This window comes from Microtus pennsylvanicus, chromosome 12, assembly GCF_037038515.1.
Source record: "Microtus pennsylvanicus isolate mMicPen1 chromosome 12, mMicPen1.hap1, whole genome shotgun sequence".
In the NCBI taxonomy this organism is placed as follows: Eukaryota; Metazoa; Chordata; class Mammalia; order Rodentia; family Cricetidae; genus Microtus; species Microtus pennsylvanicus.
In genome coordinates this window covers 59926001-59948475 of record NC_134590.1, presented here as the reverse complement: position 1 = coordinate 59948475, position 22475 = coordinate 59926001, and the positions used below count along the sequence as shown (strand labels likewise).

General features: G+C 51.5%; 2 protein-coding genes across 16 annotated transcripts in view; both read left to right on the top strand.

Moving 5' to 3' along the window:
- The window catches only part of Jakmip1 (janus kinase and microtubule interacting protein 1), a 120550-nt gene extending 105902 nt beyond the window's left edge, over positions 1-14648 (top strand). For 5 of the 11 annotated variants that reach the window (XM_075943729.1, XM_075943738.1, XM_075943732.1 and 2 more), the window contains 6 exons: positions 3158-3226; positions 4528-4617; positions 7531-7734; positions 8706-8771; positions 13134-13178; positions 14226-14648. In XM_075943729.1, the coding sequence (XP_075799844.1) occupies positions 3158-3226; positions 4528-4617; positions 7531-7734; positions 8706-8771; positions 13134-13178; positions 14226-14255 (504 nt within the window). In that variant the 3' untranslated portion in view covers positions 14256-14648. Of the gene's footprint in view, positions 1-3157; positions 3227-4527; positions 4618-7530; positions 7735-8705; positions 8772-13102; positions 13179-14225 lie in introns of all 11 variants that reach the window. The other 6 variants (XM_075943740.1, XM_075943736.1, XM_075943737.1 and 3 more) reach the window with 3 other exon arrangements.
- Positions 14649-14794: 146 nt separating this feature from the next.
- C12H4orf50 (chromosome 12 C4orf50 homolog) overlaps positions 14795-22475 on the top strand; it is an 89716-nt gene continuing 82035 nt past the window's right edge. For all 5 annotated transcript variants that reach the window (XM_075943728.1, XM_075943727.1, XM_075943726.1 and 2 more), the window contains exons 1-2: positions 14795-16367; positions 19801-20197. In XM_075943728.1, the coding sequence (XP_075799843.1) occupies positions 19914-20197 (284 nt within the window). In that variant the 5' untranslated portion in view covers positions 14795-16367; positions 19801-19913. The remainder of the gene's footprint in view (positions 16368-19800; positions 20198-22475) is intronic.

Here is a 22475-nt window from a genome sequence, read left to right as displayed (position 1 = left end):
AACTCTGAGTGCACGGAAGAAGCATCAGGCTGGAGGCTGGAGACTGGCCTTCAGCTGGTTCTCCTCAGACTTGGCTCTGCCAGACCCTGGTTCAGGCATTTGCCTGTGAACTAAAGTAAATCCTGTGTGTTTACTGCTGCTTATCTCTTCCCTACAATGTCCAAGAATAGGGGTCGGATCTGGGTGGGAGCTGGGTCATGAGTCCTCTGAGAATGCTGGCGGGACAGCTGTGTGACCAGTATAGCCTTCACTAGCAGGGACATGGAGGTGCCTCAGATGTGGACAGTCGAGAGCAAGGAGGGACAACTGACTACAGAGAGGACAATTTGCATGACAGTGCCTTTAGTATGAATGTCAGAGAACTTGGTTAGGGACCCTGGAAGCTCTCCCCTCCCAACATACCTCACAACAAACAAACAAACAAAATAACCACTGTCACTCAGTACCCAGTGAGCCCGGCCCAATTCTCCCTTAGCAGCACGAAGGCCATTTCTTGGTGTGCAGGCAAAGTGTATCCCAGTCTGGACAGGTGGTCCTTTGTTCCTGTGATGGTCTCTTATCAAGCAGCCCCTCTCCTCCTGCCCCCTCAGAAGCTTGGTCAAGCTCTGGGCTATAGATAACTCCCATCAGACTCTCTCTGATTAGGTTAACTGAGCACAAGTTATCATGCTTAACCTTGACCCAGGTTTGAGCCCACAGAGAGGCTCAAATTTAAGACATAAAGCGGTGTGGCCCACCTGTGGTTCCCAGCCAAGCATACTCTTCTCCCTCAAAACCCTTTTCAAAACCCTCTGAAAAGTAGGCATAGAGCTCAGGAAGATGAAAAACATATTAAAAACTAAAACCAAGATAGCAACAAAACAAATCTCGCTATGTTATATTCTCTCTGTGAGCCATGGGTCAGAGGACAAGACCTAGCTAGGCCTTCAGCCACAGCAAAGCTTTCTGAGTTGGCCTGTAGACAGTATAGAGAGAGGAGAGAGTAGCCCCACCGCCACTGCAGAGCCCCTCCCCCCAGGCTCTGCAGCTAATGATCCCAGGCATTGGAGGTACTCATAAGACATCCAGTTTCTGGAGCTTCCCCAGTGGACAGGCTCGCTTCTTTCCTGTCCAGCAGAAGCAGTCTCCCCAAGGAGTGTGAGGTCCGCAAACAGAAACGCCAGCCAGCTCTCTGAGCCTGCTCTGTTACTGTCCATGGTCCTGAAAAGGGCATGTGTCGTTCAAAACAGGAACATATCCCTAAGACCCCTTCCAAAAATGTATTTCATGCTCACATCAGGCTATTAAAAGCACAGCATTCTAAATCCCTCAACAGAAACATTTATCCTTCTCACAAGAAGCTACACAAGCTGTGTGAGGAGGAGCTGCTTGGCATCTGTCTGCCGCTGCTCAGGGCCACGCTGACCTTGATGTTGTGGGAGGAATCTCTGACCGTGGCTTTCACACCTCTCTCTCCCCTTCCACCCACATCCATGCTGGGCCTTCTCCACCTCACAGCTGTTTATTTGTAACCTCCTGTGCGCTTGGCTCTGCTGTTTCCCCCCTTTGGGTGGCTGGTGGAAGTTGAAATGACTGATCCGGTCGTCATGTGAGCACCAGGACAAGATGAGCCTGTGGCCTCAGAAAGCAGCGTGGGCTTGCTGGAGGAGAGGGTAGAGCTAGCTTGAGATTGGTGAGCTGGGTGGATGCTAGCTTGACAATGGTCTGGGTCTGATGTTGAGGATGGAGATGCTGATGTCTGAGCAGTGTGTGTCAAGGCCCTGAGGTGAAAGGTGACTCACTCTGGAGCCAGGTGCACTTCAGACAACTAAGATACATGAGACTTTGGTGAGGGAGCAGTGGGTGGGGATGGAGAATCAGCATCTCAGTGTAAGTCCTGTCTGGCCTAGAACCCATCTGTAGACTAAGTTGGCCTCAAAATCATAGATATCTGCCTGCCTCTGTCTTCTGAGTGCTGGGATTACAGGTGTGTGCCACCATGCCCGGACAGACTCAGGTTCTGAAGGCCAGCAGAGCCTACTGAGGGACCATAGTGATCCTCAGAGAGGATCATGCTGTGTTGGCTTTGTCTGTGTTGTCAGAAGTAGAGGATGTGAGAAAATCTCCACAAGGCTGTGCCTGCAGTAAGGGTTGGGGCACCCAGTAGCGTCCGTCATGGAGTAGGCATTGGGTGGTGCTCTGACCTGGGTGATGAACATGGGGAGGGAGTGTGGTGGGTCTGAAAAACAGGAAAAGAACATAAAACACAGCATGGAGTGTCTGGACAGGGTGAGGCTCTCAAGGGCTGAGGTAGAGCCTGAAGAGCAAGGCGGGCTTTAGAGCAGGTTCAGGGTGGTTAAGTTGGACCTCAGAGCTGTGGCCAGAGGAGAAAGAAACCAGTGAGTCCTGGGAAGCTATGGGAAGCCTCAGTCTGAAAAGAGGCACAGCGTTGCCGGGCCAGACTGCATCACAGCTAGAAGGTCAAAGTCATAATTCATGCTCAGGTTCAAATCAATGAAACCCGAATTCTCCTGGGTACCTTTGACACCCCCACCCAACCCCAAAGTTAGCCTAGTGACAAGGACACACTGTACCGACATCTGTCCAGACCAAAGGTAGATCATATGGCAGCCATCAGTGTATGCTTCATGTGGTCTCTGGCATGTCTGAGTGTCCTCCTGGCTCTTGTCCACTTTCATCCCCTTGTTTCTCCACCCTAAATGCATGTATCCAGCTCCTTTCTGCATCTTGCTCTCACAGCACGCCTTGGAAGTATCATGGGAGTGGCTTCCCTGTCTTGCAAGCTGGGTAGTATACCCGCTAGTCCACTGCTGTGTGACTTTGAACAAAGACTTAATGCAGCCTTCATGTCTTCACCTGAAAAAATAGTAGCGTTGCTGCCTTCCACTGGGCTGGGCATGGGAGGGTCAGTGGGGGTCACATGGATGACACACAGCCCTTCCAGCTCCTGTCCACCCATGCACCTGCTTAAACAGCCCTGATGGCACACGCACAGCCACAGCCATGCGCACACACAGCCCTTCGAATGTGTATCATTCCTCATCTTGAGCAAATGCCCGTATACAAATACTGGGTTACAAGGCCCAGTCCCCCTGATCCCCCGACCACCGGTGTCCCTGCTCACTTGCCTACGTCCTCCTGTCCTGCTGTTTTCTAGTGGCTGAAGCAGATAGAGGGAACAGAGGCAGCCCTCACCCAGAAGATGATGGACTTGGAGAAGGAGAAGGTAAAGATTCCACCACCTGAGTCAGGGGGCAGGATGGAGAGCTAAGGTGTTTGGCTTTGGGGGAGGCTCAATTCCATTGTGGTTCTTCAGCCCTTGTGGGTCCTCTGAGCCGTCTCCATCCTCTCCCTTCAGCCCTTGTGGGTCCTCTGAGCCGTCTCCATCCTCTCCCTTCAGCCCTTGTGGGTCCTCTGAGCCGTCTCCATCCTCTCCCTTCCACCCCTGTGGGTCCTCTGAGCCGTCTCCATCCTCTCCCTTCCACCCCTGTGGGTCCTCTGAGCCGTCTCCATTCTCTTCCTTTCTTACTCGTCCAGTTTTCAACTTAACACTCATTTCTGAGTCTGTGCCCCCGTCCTGGACTCACAGGCCCTTGGGTCACATGACTGCAGCTTGAGAAGTTTAGAGACACAGCATGACACACAGGAGCTTACAGCTGGAGTCTTTACAGGATAGCCTGGGGACCTGGAGTTTGTCCTCCCTGGTTATATACTGGGTTCTTTAATGCAGACCTGACTGGATTGTGGCCATGAGGGGTGCTATGCCCATAAGTGCCCTATTTGTGGGAGACATTGTCCTCAACCCAGAGAGGTAAGAGAAGCCATTCTAGAAGTCCTGGCTCTGAAGCCATCTAATACCAGTGTGCATCTCAAGTTCTCTTGAGAGTTCAATAAAGGAGGGGCCATCACACAGAGCCAACGCAGGATGTGGTGTCCAGAGAGTCCTGGGCAAACCTCAGAACCTGGGTTTCTAGTTATCCCTATCGTCAGTGGCACCATGGACAAGGCACTGATCTCCTTGGCCTTCTGTTTCCTCATCTATAAAATTCAGGGGCTGCAATGTGAGTTGTGGCTCTAAGCCCTCATGGGTGTAGAATGGGACATGCAGTCTGCTCAGATGAGGCCCATGTAGAGGGAACCAGAGGCCTTCAGGGATGTATAACAGTAAGATCCATGGGAGGAGGGAGTGCAGCCTGGGAAGAGGATGAACTGCACCTGAGACCTGGACAGAGGATGCACTGCATCTGAGAACTGTTAAGACAATCTTCACGGTCCCAGGCCATAGCTCAGGGACTCGGGACTATTATCAGCTACCCAAGAGGAGAGGGAACTGGAGTGAGGGTCATCCTGATTAGGCTTCTCCTGGACAGTCCAGGCAGCCCAGGGCAGCGAGGTCTCTTCAGGGAGTTCACACAGGGCAGTCAAGGCTTCCCCACCCCCCAGCCCCGGAGTCACTAGTGGGTAGACTCCGCCTCCCTGCAGCTGACTGGCTCTGGCCAGGCTCCTAATGATGCTCCTCTCTTCCAGGACTTGTTCAGCAGGCAGAAGGGCTACCTGGAGCAGGAGCTGGACTACAGGAAGGAAGCCCTCGACCAGGCCTACCTGGTAGGACCAGAAGTGGGTTTGACACTTTGGATTTCTCCTCTCGGCCTTAGAGGCTGCTTCCTACAGGCAGCACGCCAGGTTCAGGGTACAGTGCTGTGCCCTCTGCACACATGACTAGAATGACAGCAAGCAGTCAGGTGTTCCAGATGAGCCATGGGTCTTACAAAGAGTTGGTGACTTTGTTGTTGTTGTTGTGTGTGTGTTTTGACTAGCTTACTAAACTAGCAGTCATTTGAGCTGAATGAGTAAAGGCTTTTGTATATGCTTTTTGATTCATAAACATTTACATCTCCTTAAAAATTCCAAAGGGGCTGGTGATATAGCTCAGTTGGTAGCATACTTGCCTAGCACACATGAAGCTCATTCAATCTCAGGTATGGTGGCACCTGCTGGTAATCCCAGCACACAGGTGGGGGCAGGAGGATCAGGAGTTCAGTATCATCCCCCATTATGTAATGAATCCCAGACCAGTCCAAAGAAAAATCCCAAAGCAGATTTCCTAAGTAGGAAAAGAAGATGGTCTTGAAAGACCAGAGAGGTGAGGTGGTAAGCTGTGGCCAAATACCCCAGAGCAAGTGGGGAGTGTTTTCAAGTTCTTGAAACATTGTGTGTGGTTCTCAAGAGTCTGGGCATCCTGAAGTTTGATGTTTGGGTTCAGATGACCTTACACTCAAAGCCCCAAGTCACAGCACTAAGAGCTGTTCTTCCTTGTGGGTGGGGGTTCAAACGAGGTTGTGGACATTTCCAAGATGTCCCCATGGTGGAGGGAGGAACAGACAGTGCCACTCTGTGTAGGAAGCAGCTGGTGTCCTCAATGCTCAAGTGAACCTTTGCCCAGACTGCAATCAAGACATGCAGGGTGAATAAGGAAACATGGAGGCAGAGGCTAGCCCACCTCCCTGGAAACATGGAGGCAGAGGCTAGTCCATCTCCCTGTAGTGGCTCAGAGGCAGCTCTTGCAACAGCAAATCTGACAAGACACAGCTGTTTTAGTGGCTTTTTGCATCAGAGAGATGGAAGACCTGAGAATTTTACAGGAAGGATTTCCTTTGGCTTGTGATTTCAAAGGTGTCGAAAGCACTTTTGTTCATAGCATAGGGGCAGGAAGCAGAGAAAGGAGCCATAGGAAAGGGCCAAGGCAAGATATGTCTGGAAGTACCCACCCCTAGTCACTTATTTCCTCCAGCATGGTCCCACCTCCCGCCTGCCATCACCTCTCAGTAATGCCATCATATTAGTACCCATCCAGGGAATTAACCCATTGATGAGGTCAGACCCTCAGGATTGCATCTCCGGAAATGCCACCACAGACATCCACCAAGCAGCGTCTTCCCCTGTCACGCCTGTCTCTCCCCGTCATGCCTCTCTCTCCCCTGTCACGCCTGTCTCTTGTCGCGCGATATGGCTGACACCAGCATGAAGGGCAATGGCTGAGCGAACACACTCTTGTCTCTGCTCTGGCTCATCTGCCCATTTCTCCATTTTGATTTTCCTTCACCCTCATCCAGCTTTGGTCCTTGTAAACAGCTATGGAGATCACACCCGCACTGTCCAGCACGGCCTTTCAAGCATGCTTAGCAGCTCTAAAGGACACTCCTCAGAGATGCTGCAAGGACTTAGATGCCCCCAAGGGGAGGTTCATTAGGTGGAAAGCTGAGGGTCCTGATCCTAAAGAACTCACACTGTGCCAAAGGGCAGCTGTGGTGCTGAGAGGGGAGGAGGCCAGCCCTTTCCAAGTGCTGCGGCTCACTGGGGCCTCTCGCAGAACAGCTGGTGCCCAGTCATCTTCTGATGACCATGTGCAGGCAGGCTCAGGACCTTGGACATGCTGGCTCTTGGAAGGTATTCCTACCTTATGATCCTGGTCCCCGTAAAAGACACATCCACCCCTGAAAAGTGCCATAAGCTGCGAGTGGGCAGCATGCACCCAGAGGGATTTCAGTCTTGGGAGATTCGAGACAATTCTCACAAGGTACCAGGTTCACTTTGAGCCTGGCCGGTGAACCACTTACCTCCTGCATCCAGGCTGGGGAAGGGAAGGTGCTCAGTGCATGCCTGTCTCCCTTTGTCGTGGTGTGGAGTGAGAAGTAGGTGAGATAGGCCCACAGTGGCATCCAGGTGTGGAGGTGGGGGCCAGTCTGGAAGCTGGCAACCAGAGGATTGCTGAATGGAGAGGTGTGAACCAGAAGTCAGATGAGTTCCTGTTCCATGTGGAGCCCAGACAAAGGCCATATGGAATCCCACGGCTCTGCCTTCCACTTTCATAGGGCCAAGACCTGGAGAGAAGGTGATAATGTCTGTGGCTAAATCATCAGGGCCCAGCAGGGCTAAGATCTGTCTAGGAAGTCAAAACAATGCTTCAGGGGGTGGGGCTGGTAGAGCCTTCCATGCTGCTCTGCCTCATAGCAGGATGGGTTCCTTTACATGGTTATGGTGTTTCTTAGCAAGGGGTGAGGGGCTTTGTGGAAGCAGGAGAAAGATAGTTTTTTCCTTCACCCCTAGGCACTATGGTAAGGCCACTGTTGAGTTTTCAGCAGGGGATCTGATGTTACTCCCAAAGAATTCAAACCCTGAACTCAGCCTGTGGGTCATGATCCCTTTGACAAACCTCTAACTCCAAAACAATTTATAGCATGACTCACAACAGTTGCAAAACTAGTTATGAAGTAGCAGTGAAAATAATTTTATGGCTGGGGTCACCACAGCACGAGGAACTGTATTAAAGGGTTGCAGCATTAGAAAAGTTGAGAGCCACTGAGCAGTAAGCATCATAAGGGACAGCATGGGAAGGTCCCTCTGGCCAAGGCACACACTTGCTGCTTCCCTGGACCCTGCATGCGGACACTCCCTTCCTAGCACTGCTCTCCTGATAGCGTGACGATTGTCTACCTTTTCGTAACCTCAACCGTGGTTTGGGCCCTGCAGAAAATCCAGGACCTGGAGGCCACCTTGTACAATGCGCTGCAGCAGGAGCCCGGGAGAAGAGCCAGCGAGGCACTGAGTGCCAGCCAGCGCGAGGACCTGCAGGCAGCTGTAGAGAAGGTGCGCAGACAGCTCCTGCGTCAGAGCCGGGAGTTCGACAGCCAGATCCTGCGGGAGCGAATGGAGCTGCTCCAGCAGGCCCAGCAGGTACTGGCGGTGGCCCCCACAGTGTCATTTCCTCATCCATGCCTCCAGTATACGCTGGGCCACTGATGGCCCGCCCGCTGGTACTTGATGGGCAGCAGGTACCCTGGATGCTGGGTGGAGAGCTACTGGCAGGTGAAGTTCTGTAGGCACAGCATATTTTCTCATGGATGCCTGTCCCAGGGTGGAAGGCACTTCCTCCTTGGTGTCTGGGGAAGCATGAGGCACTTGGATGTTGTATAGATGGCAAACTTGTTCTTTCTCTTGGCTGAAATGTGCACACGAAACAAAGGCATTTCTCTTACCTTTCTCCAGCATTCCCTATACTGCATCCTGATGCCCAGGGACCACACTGACTCAATATCTCTGTGCTGCTGGGTTTGGGATGGCCAAGAGCTTGAGAATCAGCCTAGGAACCTGACTGGTTACTTCTTGGAGGACCTCAGCATTTGTGAGGGTTGCATGATGCTAAGTAGGGGAAAGAAGGTTCCAGAACCCTGATGATAGCTGAGGAAGGGGAAGAAGTAGAGATGAGCTACACAGGGCTTTGTTGGGAAGCATGCTGTCTATGGTGCAAGTCTCCGCCCACCTCATGGCATCACCACACAACATGGCGGCACCAGCCCTACCTCTCTGCCCTTCTCCTTTCCTGCACTCCCCAGGTCTAGTTTCCTGTATGTTGGACACATGAGTGACTAAGGCCACTGTAATCCATGGTATTTGTTGTCCTGCTGGGAGCTTAGGTACCATGGCCAGCTTTCATCATATAAGTGTATACTTTCTACACTAGACACGAGCCTTGGGCTTCACAAGCAGGTGAAACCTATTCCTCTGTAATAAGTCAAAAGAGAGTGTTCCTCTGGGGGCTGTCGGTGTGTCCCTCCTTCACAGCTTCTATGCTGTACCACCATAAAAGATAAAAGTTAGGTTTGGGACTTGGAAGTCTTTCTGACGCATGGCTTGATGTGTTTCAGAAAATCCGGGAGATGGAGGGCAAGTTGGAACTTCAGAGGCGCCAGCTGAAGGAGCTGGAGGAAAAGGTAGGTGGCTAGGAGTGCCAAGACTTCAGGCCTGAGATACAGGCTGGTGTCTGTCTGCCAGTTCTGGGTTTAAATCTCAGGCTTCCTGTTCCCCCAAATCTCTCCAAGAAAGCCAGGGCCCCCACAGGCTCTCAGGCAAAGATGCTGCTTCCTCAGTGACTGTAACAACTAGATCTGGGTCCCCACCCCCAGCTTTGTGTGTGTGTGTGCATGTGAGTTCATATTTGTGTGCATGTGTGTGTTCCACAACCCATCCCAACCCCTCTGCTGCAGATGATCTTAGAGAGAAAGGATCAGGCTAAACTGTGATGAGGCTCTCATACCTCAGAAACAGCTGTCACCCATCTCCATGGATTCGCTCACTCTCCGTGATGCTCCTATGCAGGAAGCCAGCAAGGCTGGCTCAGCCCGTGGGTCCCTGTGGGCTTAGGACTAGTTTGGGGTGATGTGATCAAGGCCAAGGTGGACAAGGACAATGACCCTTGGTCCCAGGAAAGAAGGCATATTGGTTATTTTCTCTCATTGCACTCATCAAATACACAATGAAAGCAGCTTCAAGGGGCAGGGGCTTATCCGTGCTCACAGGTCAAGGGAATACAGCTCATCATAGCTGGGAAGGTGAGGCAGCTGCCTGCCATGAGGAAGCAAAGAGAAATAAAAGCTGATGCTCAAGTTATCTCCTCTTGTATGTGTGTGTATGTGTGTGCATGCTCACATGTTATGTGCGTGTGTGCACGATCACATGTGTGTGCATGCTTGTGTGTGCATACTCATATGTGTGCATGCTAGCATGTGTGTACATGTACTGAGATGTGTGGATGTGTGCATGCTCACATGTATGTGCGTGTGTGCATGCTTGTGTGTGCATACTCATGTGTGTGCATGCTAACATGTGTGTACATGTACTGACCTGTGTGGATGTGTGCATGCTCACATGTGTAGGTGCTGGGCAGGTGCAGGTGCATGTTTGTTTACATAACCATGGAGGCCAGAGTGGATGTCAGGTGTCTTCGTCTGTCTGACAGTCAACCTTAGGTACTGAGCCAGAGTCTCTTGTTTGATGTGGGGCTCACCAATTCCGGCTAGTCTAGCTAGCCAGCTTGCACTGGGGATACTCTGACCCTTCCTCCCTCGCACTAGGATTCCAGGCTGACTGCCATATCAGTCTGATTTCTGTGTAGGTGTTGGGGATCTGAACTCCAACCCTCATGCTTGGGCAAGCTTTTTACCCATATCTCCAGCCATTACCTTCCCCCTTTTTATTCAATCTGAAACCCCAGTCCATGGAATGGTATCCCCTATGTATAGGTTAGGTCTGTCGACTTTAGTTAACCCACTCTAGAAATTTTCTTGCTGAGCATGGTGGTGCACGCCTTTAATTCCAGCACTTGGGAGACAGAGGCAGGAGGGGCTCTATGAGTTCAAGGCTAGTCTGGTCTACAGAGTGAGTTCCAGGACAGGCTCCAAAGCTAAACAGAGAAACCCTATCTCAAAAAATCAAAAAGGAAGAGAGAGAGAGAGAGAGAGAGAGAGAGAGAGAGAGAGAGAGAGAGAGAGAGAGAGAGAGAGAGAGAGAGAGAGAGAGAGAGAAAGAAAGTAAGAGAAAATCCTGTATATGTGCTTGGAGGTGTGTGGTTCCCAGGTGATTCTGGAGTCTATCAAGTTGGTAATCAGTGTTAACCATCACAGAGACAGCCAGCGTCACCCAGTGCTGCTGCTGCTTTGGGCAGACCTCAAGACTACTTCAGGATCACACAGGCAAGGTGGCTCTACTGAGGCCGTTGTCACCTCCTGTGATGATACCTGCTAACTGTGCATCCTTCGAGGACAGGGATGGAATTTTACCGTCTGTTCCTCCAAGGCAGAGAATGGAACGATCTCAGACAAATTCATGGAGAACATCTTATGCCACAGAGCAGGGCAGTAAGGTCAACCTTACCTCTGTGGGGTGGTGAGGACACTCTTCTGACTCAGCCTGGTTTTGTCAGGGGGAGGGGGATTGAGGCTAATGTGCCTGAGTAGACAACTCTATCTGGACACTAAAAGGGGGGAATGTAGAAGCCCAGAAAAAAGAGAAGGCCACTTCTGGGCAGAAACATTCCAGGCCAGCTTGTGAGGAAGGAACATGACTCTCCAGAGACAAAACTGGGACAAGTCGCTGGAAGTCAGTGGACAGCAGAGTTTGGGGCTCTTCATAAGTGGGGCAGCCTTCCTGGTGGCTATCAGATAGCACATAGGAGAGGGGGGGGGGAGAAAGAACACTCTTGAGACTTCGTATGGGACAGGTGTATTCTGTCCTATCTCCCTGGGAAGGGAAATTCAAACAGGGCAATCACCAGTCTCACCCTGTATGGAGTTCCTGGGTGCAGAGCTGGCTGTGTCTGCAGGGGGCACCAAAAGTCTGTGTCTAGGCAGTGGCTGGGTTTTCCCTCCACTTCCCTGACTGGGGAGCCCTTTATGTGGCTGTCCTAGATCCTAGAGTTCCCATCGGACAGGTGCCCGGCCCTCCTCAACCCTCTAGGACTGTTGGGAAATCCCAAGGGGAATGCCAAGTTGAATCAACTGAGAACACTTTGTCTCCATGACTGGGCTCAGGACAACCTGAGATTCTGGCACCTTATATGGGAGTCTTCTTACTGCTCTGAGACTGAGGCTCCTTTTCTCCCTGGGCAATAGCAAGGAATCCATTAGAGGGCACGGGGTGGGAGTGGTGAACTCTGCCTGCCTTTCCATCCACAGACACCTTGAGGGTCCCAGCCAAATATGACAACAGTTGGCACAAACATGGCCACAGGGGCTGTTGCCAATTCAAATGCTAAAAGTGAGGGCTTGGGAGACGGCTCAGACAGCAAAACGCTTGCTTCGCAAATGTGAGGACCGGTGTTTGTTCCCCATAACTCACATCAAAGGCCAGCTAGGTGTGGTGGTACAGTATAAACTCAGTGCCGTGGAGGTGGAGACAGGCAGGCTGTCCTGGGGCTCACTGTCAGATAGTTCAGCCTCGATGATGAGTTCGAGGCCAGTGAGATATCCTGGCTCAAAAGGCCAAAGAGGACAGTGCCTAAGGAATGAAACTTGAGGTTGTCCCCTGCCCTACATAACTTGCATGCACACCTGCACACACGTGGGCCCACATGCACACCAACATACATATACATACATGTATAATGTTGTCAAAACTCAGGCTGGTCAGGTGCATTGGCTATGCCTCCATGGGGAAGCACTGAGTCGTTGCTTGGATGTTTTTCTGGTCCCTCAGATTTTCTCAGAGCTGATTTGTGTATGTTCTACCCCCATCTTCCCAGGAGGCTATAACACAGGTCAAATATGCAGAAGAAGAGACTGACCTGACTGCTGGATTACTGGCTAGCCATGTGACTAGGGTTGCCTGCCAGGCCTAACTCACCTGTAGGTCCTTCCAGTCTCTCCCTGCCAGTGATCATGGGAAGCTGATTCCATTGACTGTGGCTTACTGATGGTCCCTCCTTGCATGACCAGACTCTTACTCACAGTCCACTGGGTGTTCTCACCAAGCCCCCCTCCTCCTGAGCTTCAGTTTCTCCATGTTGAGAACATGAAGGGCTCCAGGATTACAGTGGCCCCTTTTAGTTCTTGATCCTAGAGATTCAACAGAAGAAAGCGGTGGCCATTAGTTGGATTTTCACTTTTCTCTACAATCAACTTAGGAAACTATGACCTTGTTCTATGACCTTGTTTGGTGGGGTTACTTTTTAATATCCCCAGAAGACAGACAGATATGTTTCCTCTGAAGACTGGTGATTCTGTTTGAACAGGGCAAGTGCCCGAGTAGATTAAGAAAATAGTATATATTCTTTTGAACTAACCAATAAGACTTTTCTATTTTTGTAAGGTTATTTTCCCAGCAGTGTTTTTCTTAAGTTGACTGGTAAAAAGGCACGCAATGTTTCAAATATAAACAAATCACTTGGAATGGACAGTGTAGGGAAGGGCCGCTTGACCGCAGGTCAGCCTGCATACCTCTCTTGTTGCTGCCCACCACAGCATATACCGGTGAAGCATAGCCATGACTTTGGGTGGGCCCTTCCCTTGCGTTGCCCTGTGTAGCCTTACCTTTATCCCTCAAAGTGTCTGTGCATGGCATAGATGTGGGACACCTGATAAATGTTTAGGGATAACCCGCCCAGCCCATAAGGCTGGAGGGAGCGGTTGGCTCCTGCTTCCCTCCGCCCGTCTCTCTGCTGCCCCCTAGTGTTCTTGTAAGATACTGTCACTGAATTCCATACCACATCTCTCACATCTTTTTTTCTTTTCTTTTCTTTTCCTCGTTTTCTTTTGGTCTTATGTTATAGTTTTTGTTCCTTTTTTTGTTTTTCTCACTAGCATTCATTCTGTGGCCTTGATGACTCCCATGCGCCGAGAACTCGGGTGTGTATCCTTTACTTTCCATTGACTGATGCAAAGCTGATGGAGAGGGGAGGTTGGCTCCCCTGGGAGACGAGGTGCCTGGAAGGCAACCTTGTTCTGAGGCCTCCCACTTCAGCCCCTTTGGGGTCTGTGTGGTCCTGGGTCCCTGGGGTCTTGCTGTAGAGACACGTGACGGGGCTCACTGAGACAGACAGGCCCGGGGGCATTTCATCCACAGAGATGTTTATGTCCCATTCCCAAAGCTCCCTCCAGCCTGGCTTAGTTCCTGCTCTGTTGCCGTGTGCACATCTCCTGTCTTGTCCAAAGCAAGTGGCCTTCTAGGGCCAAAGAGCAGCAGGTTGACGGGCCAGTGGCTCATGAGGCTAGATCCTGATAGGACTGCACAGTGTCCAGGAGCCAGGAGTGCCCTGCTCCTCACCTCTGTAACTCAACCTGCATGGCCAGATATGATGGCCAATTATGTTCAGAGACCCCAAGAATGAAGGCATTGGTATCGCCCCAGCTGTTGTCCCCTTGTACCCAAGTACCTAGCTCTTAACCGGAGTTCCTGCTTTGGGACCTCAGCTGTTCCACATTCTCTAGGTGCTGAGTGTTCATCCTTGGGCTGGTATCTGCCAGGATCTCTAAATTTTGGAGTCTTGACCTTGAAACCAACCTAAGCTGAGGGTTCTTAAACTCCAGGGTGCTCTTGAAGCCTACTAGATCCCTAGATGGTCCACCAAATGTCCTTAGGGATGTCTTTGACTCCAACACTAACCCACAAGGACTTAGGTTGGGTATCTTCTATGTCCCAGTGCCTGGGATATGGCCAGACACGTAGTGACTGGTCATTGTATGTAGAAAGAATGAAGGGGTGGCCTGAGGTGTGGGAGACAGCTCACACTATGCCCCAGTGATGGAGCCCTGGGGCTGGGGCTATCCAAACCCTGCTCTGGGCCACTGTCAAGAGAGGTCAGGTGGCTGGGGCTTGAAGATAATCTAGGGCCCCCTCCCCTCTTCTTAACACTTGACTTTTGTTTCACTTCAAATTATTTCTTACTTTTACAGGCTAGACAAAGAGCTTTCGGAATCACCTGAGTCCCCGTGGTGCCCCATCCTCACTCAGACCAAAATCCAACAGTGCAACAAGTTATTCGAAGTCAGGAGCCTGAACCCAGAACTTATGCACATTTGACAGTCACTTAAAGGGGAGGCCCAGGGACCTGGCCGACCTCTGCTGTGGAACTCTGTGGGACAATGGGGAAGCCTCCCCAGTGTCTCCACTGTGGCATCTTCGGGAGCCAAGGACAAAGGATCTGGATGGCAAGAATCTAAGTGCAATTAGCGGAAACCCAGGGCATGAGAGCTGCTGCCTCAGGGGATAGGTGCAGGCCTGTCCCTGTGCTGTGTGCCTCCCTGAAGGCGCTATATGTGCCTAGATGGATACAGACACCCCCTCTGCCCTATGTACATAAACCTCCATGGACTGAGTGTGCTCTTCTGGAGTCTGTCTGCCAGCGCAACCAACCAAACCTCTGGCTCCGTGCACAGCTGAACTTGTAGCTGGAGGCCAGCAAGAGAGAGTTGGAGCTGCCAATGTGGGAGCCCTGTGGATTGTAGATTTCTGAGGAAAACTGAAGGCTCCAACACTCTTTTAGGTGTGATACCGCAGAAGTCCCAGAGCGTGGCCCAGCCTCAGAACAGGGGGGAGTGAGGATTGAGAGCAGGCCCAAGCTGCCTGTTATAGTTTGTAGGGGTATCCTAAAAAGGATTTCAGGCTGTGAGGGCAGAGCCCAGAGTCTCTGAGCTCAGAGGTCTGAGGCCAGGGCTACCCTTCTACCATAGAGAAAATATCATAGAGCTGAGGCCAGAGGTACCCTTCTACCATGAGCCTTCACTGCCCAGGATCCTCAGTAGAGAGTAGTCATCTCCTCAAGTGTTGGAGCCTCCCCAGAGCACAGTGGGTAAGGTGGGGGTGGCACACCCTGGGTTCACTGGAAACTAGATGCTGGAAGTCGACTTCTAGAGGAAATTACCTGAGAAGTAACTTTAAGATGCTCCTGTCAATCTAGGGCAGGTGGGATGGGTCACCTCCAAAAGGTATCTGCCCATGGCTATACTCTCCCAAACTTGGGGCACGGAGAATGTTAGCCATCAGACTGGCAGAGTGGAAGACATGCACGGTGGTGAGTCTGTGTGGGGAGCCTGCCATGAGTTTAGACGTGGCATGGTGGCAGCGGGCTGTGTTGGACCAAGTAGGTGGCACCATGATTTCCTGGAAGCTAACAGAAATGACTGGAGTTCAGATCAGGCTCATAGAGGGGACTATGGAGCAGGGGCCTGACCTTGTAGGGAAGCCATATCCAAAGACAGAGAAGCAAGGACCGTGCTCTGTGTAGAAGGGGGCTGTCCAGACAGAAGGTCGTTCCAGCAGACGTGAAGTCTGAAGCTGGAAGCTGGAACCAGGACGGCTCAGAAGTGTTGATTCTTTGCTGAAATCTGAATCCCCAAACACCTATGACCCACAAGCCCCACCTCTGGGATTTACTCAGTGGCTTAATTAAACTCCAGGGACCCCATCTCTGACAACAGAGCTATCCGGAGTCATTGAGTGGCAGGAACGTGGGTACCAGTCAGGAAAATGGAGAGCGTTCCTGCTTTCCCTGGTAGAGATGTGGGGTGCACTTCTCACCTGACTTCTGTAGTCAGGTCTTCTGGGGCATCCCAGAGAGTCATGGAGAAGTTGGCCTCTGTGTCCCTGCGAATATCTGTCTAGCATCCCCACTGGCTGTGTTGGAGTGTGGTCCTTATACCTCCTGTCCATACTTACTGTGAGGGAGAGGGCAGCCTTCTTGTCTGCTTGGCTTTTTCACTCAGCACCTTATGTGACAGTGGCCTTAACTCTGCAGTCAGACCCATCTGGGCACCCCAAGCTCAGCCATGTCCCTGCTGCAGACAAATCGCGTTCTTGTGACTCTGAGGGACACACCTTCCAGATCCCAGGCCGTGACTCATGGAAGAGCTTCTGTGACCACAAATGGACAGGTGAACCTGCATCATTCCACAGGACCTCTGACATCCCAACAGTGGCTGGCAGGAGCAAGCATCTGAGTCCCTCATGGGGTGGTCCTCCCAGCCGGGGCCAGGGTCCACCCCCTTCAACCTCCAGGAGGCCACTCATGCCCAAGAGAATGCAGCTCATACAGGCAGGTGTGCAAACTGTCCCACTCTCCACCAGGACCCAGAATTCTCTGTCACTATCTTAGGTATTGCTACCTAAGGCCTCATTAGGAACAAGCCTGGCTAGGAGCCATGGTGCTCAGGGAACCAAAGAGCTGCCTGGTGGCAGAGATGCTCCTCTCTTCTTTCCAGCCCTGGGTCCGGTGAGACACAGTCTCAGAGCTCTCGCCACCCATTAACACTTGTGTGCAGTTTCCAGGGGAACAGAGCCACAGAGTCAGTCACCAAGGTCAAGGCCACATTTTTTTTTTAGACAGGAAGGCAGGTGGAATCTTTCCATGGCCCTCCTCCCAGACCCACTGGGAGGATGAGGCCATAGCCCTTCCGGTGAAGTCTTCAAAATACAAGGTTCTTCTTCAGTACCCCGGCCTTCTAAGCCAGTGGCATGCATTTTTTTAGTGGTACAGAGAAGCCAGGGAGTCAGGGCTAGTCTGCCGCTCTTGCAGCCTGTGGGGGCTAAACAGAGAGGCCTGGGCTGGGGCCAGGTGGCCAGCTGAGCTGAAAACTGAGGGTCTCTGGCTTTAAAATGGAGGGTGTCCCTAAGGCTGTAAGACCCATGTCCTACCAGCTCCTCTTCACTTTGCATCTCTAGCTGGTCACAGGGAAGTTTTTGTTCAAGTGCCCCTGCGAGCACAGTGTGGAGCCTCACCCCTGCCCCTCAGCTGTCTAGGAGGTGGGGCCTGTGTCCTCGCTCAGCTCTACATGGAGTTCAGCCAGCCTGAAGTCCTCCCAGTTGCTTCCTACCCTGACTGGGCAGGAACTATGATAATCTGGCATGCTCGAGGGCCCTAGACCAAGGCCTTGTTCCCTGGAGAGTTGCAACCTGCCTCCCCCTTGTCTACAAGGCCTCTGTTTTCCTTGGATTCCCTAGCCAGGTTGCAAGCAAGAGTCCCCTTGCCCCAGAACTCCCAGCATCATGATGGGAGTCCCTTAACAAGCTGAGATTAAATATCCTTTTTTATTTTTCATATTTAATCTCAGCTTGTTAAGGGACTCCCATTATAGAGCAGGAAACCCTGAACCAAGCACTTTGCTACCTTCCTCCTCTGTCATATTGTTAAAACACTCTTAGGGGTTTCTGCAGACCCCAACCCGTGTGTTCAGGGCCCTACTCTGACAGGAGTGGGGTCTCCTGGGCTGAACCTGCCCCCCCTCTCCCTCCCTCCCCCTTCACCTCAAGGCTGAGGTTTTAAGATGGGTGCCCCAGTCATGATCTGTGTCCTTTCTGTGGCCATCTCTCAGTCATGTCCTTAAAGGCGTTAGGCCCTGCCCTTACACAACGGGGCCACAGTACCAACCCTCTACCTGGCAGCCATTTCTCTTTTCAACCTCCCCAGCCCCAAGTCTTAGTGATTCACCAAGAAGAGCTAGCTGTCCTGTGCCTGTGTGGGCAAGAAGGGCTGTTTCTCGGGAGCCCATCTCTTGGTCTCTGCTGCCTTCAGCTAGCAGCCTTCTTCCCACAGCAGGTGGCATCTTGTGGCCAGTGTTTCTGGGGCTCACAAGCCAAGTACTTGGGGAGTCATCCCCGTGGTGGGGTAAAGAGCTGTTTACTGTACATGGTGTCGTTTTGCAAGGTGCTGGCCTCTTGCTCAGTAGACTACAGCAGCTAAGCAACAAAGCTGGTCACAGCCCAGGCAGCTGAGAGCGTGGTCCAGGCCGCATTGCTATGCCTATCCCATCCAGCTGGTATTTAGCTTTGAGGATGCGCCAGGCTCTGGAGCAGGCTGTGTGAATCCAGTCATGTGTTCCTCACTGGATGCAGGTACCTGTACTTACACAGTGAGCAGAGATCCTTTCATGAGATGCTCAGTACTTTGTCCAGATTCATACCCGAGGCAGGATTCAAACCCAAGGAGCCAGGCCCAGCACCCAGGGTTTGAGTTGATCTTCCTGTCCCTTAAGGCCAGTGGTTCACATTGTTAGTTCCGCCTGCCTGCCCCACTCAGCTGCAGCTCTTTACATAACCGCCCTGCTTCTGCCCACACCCCAGAAAACCACTACTGAGAACTCAGAAGGCCTCTTTGCAAAGGGAGAAAGGAGAACCACTCACTTCATTGCTGGAAAGAGTAATGCCAGTGTGAGATATGTCCTCAACAACCCAGAGTGGGCACGGGCAGGATGCTCAGATAGTGGTACGTGATTTCCAGCCAAACCCCATTGAGTCCCAAGACCATGGCTGCTCCTTTCCAAGAATGACTCACCCCAAGTTCAGGAGGAGCTGGGCAACCTCCTGGCTCCATTAAGTGGATTTATACAAAGGGTTAACATAAATGCCTATCTTTATGGCAAGGGATTGAATGCGCAGCCATGTGCAGAGGTGGGAAGGGGAAAATAAGGTTTCTTGTGGGTCCCAAGGGGCACGACTTCGGAGAGGAACACACCTGAGTGCTCCGAGGAAAAGGCGCTAAGACACCTGAGTGGAAACCGTTCTCATTATTCCCTGGGGGAGCAAAGCCTCTGATGTTCATACTTCTGTCTTTTCACCTCTCTGCCTAGTCCTGGCCTCTGGTGTGCTTGGTGGCCTCAGATCTTTCCCTCTATAAACCCTTTGAAGCCATCTTGGACCAGCCACCTCCTGAGTTTGGCTCTTAATGACTGTGACTGCCGTGTGCTCACAGTGAGAGGCCCAAGAACACTGAGCACCTCGGTGAGCATGGCCCCCTTCTACATGCCATGTGGCCAGCCACTCCTATGGTATTGGCTCTGACCTAAGGTGTGCCTGCACTCCAGGGATCTCTGCCTGTGCCTGCCTGCTGCTCCCTTCCATTCCTGCTTTTTCATCCTCTGGATCCTCCCCCTGTCCTGAACGCCCAGGGATTTGCCTGCTGTCCAGAAGCCAGTTTCGCTCCATACTTGATCTCATAGCTCTCGGGCTAGCATATGCATTCTCAGGTGTGGAGTCAGATCTGGCTGTTCCTTCCCATCTGTAGGGCTTGGACAAGCTCTTTCACCTTCTGAGGTCTCCATTTTACCATCTCTAAAATGGTCATGGTGATGCCTACCTCCTAGGGTCACCAGGACAACTGGACTAGGTAGGTGTGAGAGACCGCTCAGTGTGGCATTAATTTCCCATCTTCTTTGCCTGGCAGGCTGTAGGTCATTGGTAAGTATGTGCTATATACAAACAGCAGCCCGGACCCTCATTCACTGTGGTGGGGATGGCCTCAGCTTGCCTTGGAGAACCTGTGACTGATGTGACACCTGAAAACCTTCCTTTTCCTCTTTGTGTGCCTCGCTAAGCATTTAATTCCAGGTGACTGGTCTGAGCTGCATTCTAGCTTGGGTGTGTTCTAGCACACCAGCTCGTAAAACGAGATGCTCGTACATATTGCATGAAGTTTGTGCGGATGAAACCCAAGCTACCCGCTCATGAATAATCCACCTGTCCTTGTTCTCCTCAAAGGACATTCCCCCGGACCATCCAAAGGCATGGTAGCCACCTTGAAATTTCCAGAAAATCCATGTTGCAGACTCATTCCATTTTTCTTAAGCCTGGGCCAATGAAATGTTTCCAGGATGGAGCCGACAGCCCAGGAACAGACAGAGAAAAGCTTCCGCTACGTCATCAGAGCTCCCAGCATCGATGGCTTTGATGTGATGAACGTGGATGTGAAGATTGACACGTGCTGGGTGTTCCGAGATGTGGAGGAGAGTGACCAGGAGCAGGGATGCCTTCCAGAAGCAACCAGCAGCCCAGACGTGGACACGGGGCTGCTCAGGGAGCAGCTGGAATCCTCAGAGCGGAAGCTGTTGGCCATTGTGGACAAGCATGTGATGTCAGAGTCAGGGCTGAGGAGCAGGTGGGTGTAACCTTGTGAGCATGCTTGTGTAGGGGGAAGGGGGCATTGATGGATTCCCTTGACACCAGGATCCTTTGACTTCTGCCTCCAGCTGAGGTCCTGGCCTCACCAGAGGTACAGAACCAGCCTCGGGTGGTCATTTGCCCTCACTTCTCCTGTCGTGGTCCTGTTCTGTGCCTGATCACCATCCACGGGGTCCAGCCAATGAGAGGCACTAACAGTGGATGAGAAAGGGGAAAGATAGCCATCTTCCCTTACTTCCTTTCTCTTGTGGTTGTACCCAGATGATGTGTGCCTCTCTTCTTTGTCGGCCCAACCACTGCTGTATGGCTTGGTCCAAACCCTGGTCACATGCTCCCTCTGAGTAGTGCCCTAGCTTCAGGACCAGAAGTGGCTCCAGCGTTGCTGAACCAGCTGTCTATCATCTCTGTCTGGCCTCCCAGCTCCTCTATCATCTTGGTACAGGGTACCAAGCAGTTGTTTCTCTCTGTTGAGCCTCTGGAGTGGGCTCTGTGGCCTGGTGAAGCCAACACAGACCCCGAATGGCCATTGGAATCAGGTCTTTTTTTCAAACTATATCTTCTGACTTTTTCCTAATGGCCCCTCCTGTCCTTCTCTTCCATCCCCTCCCTTGTTTTCCTCTCTTACACTCCCCTCTCCTCCTCTTCCTGTCTTCCCTTTCTTTGGTGGTTTTGTGGATGGATGCTGCAGGCTGCTAGGGTCTTGCATGTCCTACAGCAACACTGTGCTGCCAGGTCATACCCCAGCCCTCCCAATGATTTACTTTTCCTTACTTCTTCCCTCCCTCCCTCCTTCCTTCCCTCCCTCTCTCCTTCCCTTCATTCATTCTTCTCAAGAGGATGAACTTGCTTTGGCTGCTGTCTTAGAGGTTTCCATGATTAGCGTGCTTTATAGTTATAGGTCTATGACAAGATGAGAACCTCATGAAGGCTGCTGTTCCCCTCACGGTAGCTAGGAAGGGAGGTGGGGTGTCCCTGAGAGTTTCTCAAGACCTTGTATGTTAGTTATTTTTCCTGTCACTGTGGCAAAATACTGAATTAATGGAAGGAACACAAGTTCATTCTGGCTCACAGTGGGTTTTAGTCTGTGCTGCCAATCTGTTCATTGATTTGGTCCTAGGGTGAGGCAGGACGCCTGGGCAGGGGCACCTCTGAAGCCAGAGCCCAGGGTGAGGCCAGAGCCACTGTTCTCTTTGAAGATGAGGCGCATATCTTGCAGAAGAGGACCAGGGGATAGGGAGGTAGGATCTGTGGCAGGGTTGAAAGGGAAAAGGGATCACGCTGCCTTCCTTCCAGTCTGACCCCACTTTGAGTTCCTTGAGTCCTGAGATGTATAGAGTGTTGTTACTTCCTTCTCCAGATGGGGGAACTGAGGCTGAAAGCATAAACTATAGGGTCAAGGGTACGAAGAGCAGAAGTAGGGTCTGAATGGCCCACTCAGAATTCAGACACCCAGCTGGCTTCCTGGTCTCTTCCTGGTAGGTGTGGTCCACTAGAAAGCAGTGAGTGTCTGGGAGTGCAAATTGGGCTTGCCACAGCCTCAGAGTTAAATGCGGGGCCAGTGAACTACATCAGTGACTTAGCGTGTTTGCTGTCAAGCCTGATGATATGGGTTAAGTTCCTGGGACCCACATGGTTGAAGGACAAAACCAACTCCCACAAAATTGTCATGTGACCTCATCACGTGCCCTGCTCCCCTCAACAAAATTGATACATTGAAAACAAGGTGAATAGTGTCCGAGAGATGACACTTGAGGTTGTCACCTGGTCTCCCCAAAATTAAAAAATAAAATAAAAATTAAATTAAAAAGTGATAACATGCCAAAGATTTTTATTATGGAAATAATACAGAGCTGGGTGTGGAGGCTGATGCCTGGAATCCCAGCACTTAGGAGCCTGAGGCAAGAGGACCATTGTAAGACACAGGCCAGCCTGGGCTACAGAGTTGGATCTTGTCTCAACAAATGATGTTAATTAAAAGAAATTCATAAAATATGAAAACAACATCGCTGAATTTGTTAGAAAATCTGAAGGAAAATAAACAGCCCGCTCCTAGCTCCCCGGACTGTGTTTCGCAGTCATTTCTGAGCAAAACCCAGCAAAGTCACCCTGAGCACTTGCCACTCCTGCCCTGAGCCAGCCCTCCCTGCTCAGCAAGTGTTCCGTGGCTAATCCTCAAGACTGGAAAATGGGATAAGATTATTCTGTTTTATGAAAGAGACACCAAGGCCCGGGCTGTGTAGCTGTGCCTGTCTATC